Below are 8,433 nucleotides of genomic sequence, written 5' to 3' on the forward strand. Positions count from 1 at the left end.
AAAAAAACAACGAAATGTAGTATAATGTATGTAATATATTTACAAAAATTCTCCACAACTAAACTCCATAACAAGTAAACCTTTTAACTAATGGTATGTCCAATAGGTGGAAAGTTCAGGAATGAAAAGCTTCATGTCCCTTATACATTTTACATTATACAGTTTTTTAGTTCAAGTTTTTATATATATTTATGTATATTTAAGGTTAGTTTAATAATTAGTTTATTTGTATATAAATACTCAACAACTACTTCCTGGCTCGAGCAGTCACGTGGCCGTTCTTAGTCACGTGTTTAAGGCGGAAGAAATCAATCCCTGGGAGAGTGATGTATTTTTCCCCATGTGTTCAAGAGGCTCAGGATGACACAGGAGATTAAATAACTAATGCGTAGAAACTTTCTAGAAAGTTACCATAGTCCTATTTCTTTGTGATGAAAATATATAAAAGTTAAGTCTTCATAGAGGAATTGCCATTGAAATATACCCCAGACCTGCTCCGGCATATGCAGCAGGATGAAAACACTTCCTTTCTTTCTACTACAAGTTTTTTTATTACAAGCTCTGTGCTTGTATCAGAACTGGACAACAGAGCAAAGACCAAATATAGTGATTATCATGTCTGATGCATTTGTAAGTACTCCCACATCTCTTAAAAAAAAAACCTTAAAGAGGCTTAATGGTATATAGATAGATTCCTATAGAGCTTTTTCCTATAACCTCTGTGATTGTATCTGAACTAAACATCAAAGCAAAAACCAAATGTAGTTAGGATCATATCTGATGCATTTGTAATTACTCTTACATCTCCTTCAGAAAATACATGAAACCTTAAAGATGTATAGATTACAATCAGAGCAAAAAACAAATGTAGTAATGATTTATAAGTACTCTCACATTGTCATGGACAATTATCAACATAAACAAAGTTCAAATGCTAATTAAAAGAAAAAAAATACTTTATGCAGCAGCATTAAAGGAAATCAATACACAATCTTTATATACCTTCTTCTGCTATCTATGTAATGCATATCTTTTCTTAACATTTTTCAATCATCCCACACCAATATCTTCAAATGCCCAGGTTCTTTACAATTAAACAAAAAATAGTAGTGGAGCCCATCCATCTAGTAACGTGGTTCACATATGGCCGCTTCCTGACCCTCTGTCCTGGGATCCACTTTAAATCCTGTTCTTTTTACACATTTATTACTCTTGACAGATCATCTCTTCAGAAGTTATGCGTTATAAGATGTTTTTCGCATGCTTCCAGTGTGCTGGTTCTAATCACGCATTCATTAACGCATTGAATATACTGATTTGGCTGTATATCACAAAAATATATTACATGCAGTAGTGGATAGTAACGAAAAGTAAATGTCACTTGTTACTGTACTTAAGTAGCTTTTTCATATATCTGTACTTTACTTTAGTATTCCTGTATGGGGAGACTTTAACTTCAATACAAGTCAAATATCTTACATTTACTGGAGTAATATTTTACCTACTGTATCTCTACTTGAACTCAAGTACATGCTTTGTGTACTTTGTCCACCACTGATTATATGCATGATAAAAACACACAGTTAAAGAGCACTTTAACATATCTAAAATATATTTTTAAAAGAACCCATTAAAGAGGCTAGATGATGTATAGGTAGATTCCTATAGACCAAATATAGTGACCATGTGCGATGCATTTGTAAGTCACCTTCAAAACATATATTGAACCTTAGAAGAGTTAAAGATGTATACATACAGTTTTGTTAAATCTTTTCCCCCTTCCTGATTTCTTTGCACGTTTGTCACACGTTCATGTTTCAGATTATCAAACTAATTAAAATATTAGTAAAAGAAAACACAAATTAACACAACATGCAGTTTTTATTATTAAGGGGAAAACAAAATCCAAAACTACATGGCCCTGTGTTAAAAAAAAAAAAAAAGTGTTTGCCCCTTAACCTAATAACTGGTTGAGCCACCCTTAGCAGCAAAAACTGCAATCAAGCGTTTGCGATAAGCAAGGAGTCTGTTACAGCACTGTGGAGGAATTTTGGTCCACTCATCTACAGCAGAATTGTTGTAATTCAGGTTTTTGAGCATAAACAGCCTTTTTAAGGTCATGCCACAGCATCTCAATAGGATTTTGGTCAGAACTTTGACTAGGTCACTCCAAAGTTTTCATTTTGTTTTTTCTTTAGCCATTCAGAGGTGGACTTGCTGGTGTGTTTTGGATCATTGACCTGCTACAGAACCCAAGGTCGCCTTAGCTTGAGGTCACGAATAGATGGCCAGACATTCTCCTTCAGAATTTTTTTGGTGAACAGCAGAATTCATGGTTCCATTCATCACAGCAAGTCTTCCAGGTCCTGAAGCAGCAAGACAGCCCCAGACCGTCACACTACTACCACCACTATATTTTACTGTTGGAATGATTTTTTTCTGAAATGCGGTGTTACTTTTACACCAGACGTAATGGGACACACACTTTCCGAAAAGTTTAACTTTTGTCTTGTCAGTCCACAGAGTATTTTCCCAAAAGTCTTTGGGATCAAACTGAGACAAAACTTTGTTCTTTTTGCTCAGCAGCGGTTTTTGTCTTGAAACTCAGCCATGCAGATCATTTTTGCCCAGTCTCTTTCTTATGGTGTAGTCTTGTACCTTAATCTTAAGACATTAACTGAGGCAAGTGAGGCCTGTAGTTCTTTGGATGTTGTTGTGGGGTCTTTTGTGATCTCTTGGATGAGTCGTCGCTGTGCTCTTGAGGTAATTTTGGTCGGCCGGCCACTCCTGGGAAGGTTCTGCACTGTTCCATGTTTTTGCCGTTTGTGAATAATTTCTCTCACTGTGGTTCACTGGAGTCCCAACGCTTAAGAAATGGCTTTATAACCTTTTCCAGACTGATAGATTTTAATTACTTTCTTTCTAATTTGTTTCTGTATTTCTTTGGATCTCAGTATGATGTCTAGCTTCTGAGGATCTATTGGTCTACTTCACTTTGTCAGGCAGGTCCTATTTAAGAGATTTCTTGATTGTGAACAGGTGTGGAAGTAATCAGGCGTGAAATTGAACTCAGGTGTGATAAACCACCGTTTTAACAGGGGGCCAAACACTTTTTTACACACGGCCATGTAGTTTTGGATTTTGTTTTCCCTCAATAATAAAAACCTTCATTTAAAAACTGCATGTTGTGTTCACTTGTGTTATCTTTTACTAATATTTAAATTAGATTGATGATCTGAAACATTAAAGTGTGACAAACATGCAAAAGAATTAGAAATCAGGAATGTGAATCAGCACTGTTGATTCCTATAGACTACTTTGGCATTATATTTGGACTAATCTTTTTTTTTTTTTAAAGAACATACCGAATACATACACTACTTATACATGCTCCAAAAATGGACCAATATGGCAATAATATTAATTTTTTAATGGTCTAAAAATTATAGAACAATTTTTTATGCAAGATCTATTTTTATGTACATTTTTGGACAACACTGACTTTTTGTCACCTCCAGGATGGAAGATTGACTTTTTACCCTGGAAACAAAGTTGTCCAGCTCCCATATATTAACTACATGAGGGAGATGGGTTCGATCTTCCTTAACTCCTACACAAATTCTCCAATATGTTGTCCTTCAAGAGCAGGTACAGGGTAAACTCATCTTATATTTGATTTGAGACAACTTTCCAGTGACCGGTAATCTAATATATTGCTATTCTCTACTTTAATGAATTAGAGAGTTAATTAGTAGTTTATTTATATCTAACAGTTGAGTTCCTACAGCTCATTATATTTTGTGTAAACTGACAGCTATGTGGAGTGGCAAATTTGTCCATTTAACTCAAGCTTGGAACAATTACAAATGCCTCGATCTTAACACCACTACATGGATGGATCATCTGCAGGAAAATGGTTATCACACCCACCGTATGGGGAAGCTTGATTACACATCAGGAGGCCACTCAGTCAGGTGACTAGAAGAAATATAATTTTTTAATACTTTGAATTGATGTAAATTACTGTAAATACCAAAAATCAATATGTTTATAGGTGTGCTAATAATCTAATACAAGTCATGTGAAGTATAGGTGAGCATCTGGGCTGGGATCCCTTGGGAACCAACAAAAACAGAATCTAGGTGGTACAAAAGAGAAGTGTATCTGTAGACAGCCAGTTTAAACTCTGCCACAGTTAGGCATGGTGAAAGGTCTAGAGAGAAATATTGAGGTACTCTCTGGGTGTGAAGGATAACCCATGGCTCCCTGTTAAACGCAGCAACACTAGAAAAATTGTGTGCATATGTATGCAGAAGAGGGAAGATGCTGCTCTGTAATGCACAATAGTGGAGGATGCAATTGGTTATGTTTTGGATGAGGCATGAATTGGGGAGTGCTGGCTACTGAGTATAAATTCGCAGGTCAAAGATTTTGGAGAAAAGAATCAGTTTGAAGGGATGAATAAAACTGTCTTGGGCACATCTCTAATTGCACATTGTATTGGCTAAAATTGTGTTATCATCCTTTTTACATAAATAACCCCATTGGAACAGCAATCGTGTGGAGGCATGGACAAGAGAAGTGCAGTTTCTTTTGAGGCAGGAGGGCCGTCCAGTCACAGACATAATAGGTGACAGTTCCACAGTGAGAGTGATGACTAAAGACTGGAACACCACAGACAGTGCTGTGAAGTGGATCACACAAAAAGCCACAGCTCTGTCAAAGCCTTTTGCTCTGTATCTGGGGTTGAATCTCCCTCATCCGTACCGCACAGAGGACCTAGGCCCCGATGCTGGAGGTTCTACCTTCCGCACCTCACCCTACTGGCTCAAAAAGGCAAGTTGTTTTTTCGTCACATTAGCGATAGCAGCAGAGAGTAACCATTCACTGTTGTTCACTGTAGTAACATTTGAATCTTTAGCGTTAACGATTATCAAATCTTTATCTACTCTATTCTAAGCATGTGTGTGATTACTTTAGAATGTTGTACTGAGGGGAAAAAAGCATACTTAAAATCCCCTTGGATGCTCAAAAGCAGTCGAGTTACGTCACTAAGGATTAAAAATGACAATGCGCAATAAAATGTATATTCTTTCCCTGAAGGCTTTGTGACACGCAGGGCAAGTCTTAGCACTGTCTAGTTTCATTTCATTCATTTTCATTCGAATACCTAAGACAAACTCCAGAATGTGTGTTGGATTAAAGTTTATTGATTGATTAAAGTTTATTGATTTATTGTTTATTGATTAGGAGTGAGTACTGCAAAACAGCTATTAAAACGGCAAAATAATAAAAAAACAAGGTATGGCAGATTTCATTGATGTAAATTTCCAAAGTGATTATTCCACTTATACCACACTTAATTTTGTAGATTTTTTTTATGTAAAATACTTGTTGGTGGATTGTAGTGTATGTAATGCCTGTTTGTTAATTTGTCAATTCATGTATTTTACCCATTTACATTTGGTTGCATACATTGGTGACATTTTTGATTAACATAAGCTATGTATTGTATTTTTGTTTACACTTCATAATCAGTTTTGAATTATATTTCAAATCTAATAAACTATGTCAATTTTACAAAGGTTTCCATAGAACAAGTTTCCCTCCCGAAGTGGCTGCCTTTGTCCCAAATGCATCCCGTCGATTATTATTCCACCGTCACCAAAAACTGCAGTGGCAACTTTTCTGAGCAGGAGATCAGAGATATCCGAGTCAGCTATTATGCCATGTGCGCCGAAACAGACAGCATGCTTGGTAATCAGATTATGTTTGACATTTGATGCACCAGTTCGAATCAGATGTACTTAATGTTTTGTGTATGATCTCATTGTGAAATCTGATAACATTTCTCTGGTGCAGGTGAAGTGATCGCCGCTCTCAGGGACACAGGTTTATTAAACAGGACAGTCCTGCTTTTCACCTCGGACCATGGAGATCTGGCTATGGAGCACAGGCAGTTCTATAAGATGTCCATGTTTGAAGGCAGCTCCCACGTTCCGTTACTTATGATGGGGCCAGGAATTAAGTCTGGGATGGAGATCAGTTTACCGGTCTCTCTTGTAGACCTGTATCCTTCTATCCTTGGTGAATACAATTAGTCCCAATGTATCTAAAATGTCTCTGTTATAGATTTTAGATTTGTAACTGAAACTGGTCAGTTGGGTTTTGGTTTGTTTCATATAAATTTCTATGAATAAATCCAATGTTGATAGACTCTCTATATAGGTTTCTTTGATATCACAAAGTGAAGTCCAGTCTAATCTGAAAAAGACCAGCATGGCTGCATGTTTTCATTCCAAGCCAGTAGTATCTGAACTCCCCAGTCATTTAAAGAGCCAGACCTGTAGTCATTGTGCAGTTTTGTAGTAAATTGAACACTAACAATTATTTTGTAAAATAATTTAAACATAAACTTCAACAACTGTTAGTTAATTGTGCGAAATTAAAAAGCAACAGTTTTAAAATGCAAAGGTTTATTTTATTTTTTTGTATCTGCGGTGCAGCTTTTTATGCTGTCTGAGTAAAAAAAAAATCCTGCTTTTCCACACATCATATTTCATTCGTTCTAGTAAATCAATGGTAAATGCATACAGTACATCTACCTGATCTTCACTTTATGAACAACCCTAAGTTCCCATGATAAATAAAGTTCAAATAAAAAAATAAAAAACAGGAATCAGGCTAGAGTGCATAAACTTTCAGTTGAAACTGGAGAGTTGCTTGGTACAACTGTCCAGTTTCGGTAAGTCTTTAGAGAAATGGCTACTCTGCTTTAGCCTGAGATTTCAGTTCATGCCTGACAGAAGTGTAACCTAATACCTACACTCATACCAGAGTCAAACTCAATTAGATTATATTTTCCCCCATTCTGATGTTTGTTGTGAACATTACAGTATTGTATAGAATAACAATTTACCTTCACTGGAAGCTGTTCCAGCATTGCCAATGCTACTGTGTTCAAAGTGTGTTCCATGGTGTGGTAATGCTGGAGTGCAGGATTTCAAGTTTCCTGCACTGAACCCTATTCAAACACCTTCAGGGATCAACAGGAACAAAAACTGAGTGGAATCAGATGTGGATCTTGTTTGTCTGGAATGAAAACCTGCACCCAGACCAGATTTAGATTCTTTTGCACTAGCACAGTATTGTCATGTTATAATTTTCTGTATTATGTGTGTCAGACTTTGCAGGTGTCCCAATACCACATGGTTTGAGTGGTCACTCTTTGGTTCCTCTGACCTCACTGGGTAATAAGCGGTCCACTGAACCTCACCCTTCCTGGATACTCAGTGAATATCATGGCTGCAATGCAAACGCCTCCACTTACATGCTGAGACAGGATAAGTGGAAGTATATCACTTATTCAGATGGCTTGACTGTCCCACCACAACTATTTGGTAATTAGCCATGTTAATAAAGCATTGAACTGTACAGAAAGAAACAAGAATAATTTACAAGCATTAACAGGTACAGACTACCGATGTGCCCAGCAAAAAAATGGCAGCTAGTCACTAATGATTAGGATTAGCAGTGTGGAAATACAATCTCATCCTTTGTTAGCAATACAGACATTCTTGGAAGACAATAAATACAGACCATAGGTAATATTGTTTACCCAGCATCATTGCTCTTTTGTCTTACCCTTATCAGATCTGACTGTGGATGGAGCTGAGCTAAAGAATGTAGCGTCCCGTTACCCTCTTGTGTGTCAGCATCTGGACAAGCTGCTGCGCTCAGTGGTGGATTATCCCAGAGTCACTGAGACTGTCTGCCAATACAACAAGCAGCAGTTTCTGCAGTGGAAGCAGAGTCTTGGGAACAATTACACACAGGTCATTGCCAACCTGCGCTGGCACGTGGACTGGCAAAAGAATGCAGAAAATAATGAGAAAGCAATAGAGGACTGGCTTCACAGGTTATAATAATCTAAGAATGTTCGAAATCATTCTTATAGAATCAAATATACAAGAAAAAACACTCAGAACTTGCTACCAAATGCACTTTTCCATTTGTAGTTGCACCTTTTTTGCACCTTTAAAAAAATCAATTGAGTTTACTGTACACATTTTTATTGTATGTACGTTTTGAATTCAATAAAATTAATGAATGAGTATGCCTGGATGTGTCAATATTAATGTAACCAGTCGAGCAACTGAGAATCTATTATTTATAACAAACAATTTTTACAAAATGGGCTGCATACTGTTTTCAATACAGTAAGTGTCTTCGTGAAGAGATTCCTAAAGATTTTTGATGTTTTTATCAAATCCATTGAATCAGTATTATGATCTTTCTTCTGTTTTCACAACCCATTAGACCAGGGGTGTGTCCAATCATTTCCACAAAGGGCTAGTGTCGGTATTTTCATTCCATTTTAACCAAGCAAGTCCACTCTAAATTCTACCTGTTAAAATCTAATGATTTTCAATG

General features: G+C 36.7%; 1 protein-coding gene across 3 annotated transcripts; it reads left to right on the forward strand.

Annotated features, from left to right (window-relative positions):
* Window positions 1-271: 271 nt before the first annotated feature.
* arsk (arylsulfatase family, member K) lies at window positions 272-8,114 on the forward strand. Of its 3 annotated transcripts, XM_046842052.1 has the most exons (8): window positions 272-630; window positions 3,519-3,648; window positions 3,815-3,974; window positions 4,554-4,836; window positions 5,586-5,757; window positions 5,863-6,087; window positions 7,185-7,400; window positions 7,654-8,114. In XM_046842052.1, exons 1-8 carry the CDS (start codon window positions 514-516, stop codon window positions 7,923-7,925), a joined length of 1,575 nt encoding a protein of 524 aa, XP_046698008.1. In that variant the 5' UTR covers window positions 272-513; the 3' UTR covers window positions 7,926-8,114. The 3 variants fall into 3 exon arrangements, with proteins under 3 accessions (XP_046698008.1, XP_046698009.1, XP_046698010.1); XM_046842053.1 differs by lacking the exon at window positions 272-630 and having other exon boundaries at window positions 3,519-3,655; XM_046842054.1 differs by lacking the exon at window positions 272-630 and having other exon boundaries at window positions 3,570-3,700.
* The last annotated feature ends 319 nt before the right edge of the window (window positions 8,115-8,433 follow it).

This window comes from Silurus meridionalis, chromosome 27 (genome assembly GCF_014805685.1).
Source record: "Silurus meridionalis isolate SWU-2019-XX chromosome 27, ASM1480568v1, whole genome shotgun sequence".
In the NCBI taxonomy this organism is placed as follows: domain Eukaryota; kingdom Metazoa; phylum Chordata; class Actinopteri; order Siluriformes; family Siluridae; genus Silurus; species Silurus meridionalis.

Bases quoted from the DNA above. Each gene is read 5' to 3' on its own strand.
- arsk (XM_046842052.1), top strand. From the start codon at position 514: ATGAAAACACTTCCTTTCTTTCTACTACAAGTTTTTTTATTACAAGCT. The intron at 4,837-5,585 runs GCAAGTTGTTTT...AATTTTACAAAG, and splicing joins CACCCTACTGGCTCAAAAAG to GTTTCCATAGAACAAGTTTC. The intron at 5,758-5,862 runs GTAATCAGATTA...TCTCTGGTGCAG, and splicing joins CGAAACAGACAGCATGCTTG to GTGAAGTGATCGCCGCTCTC.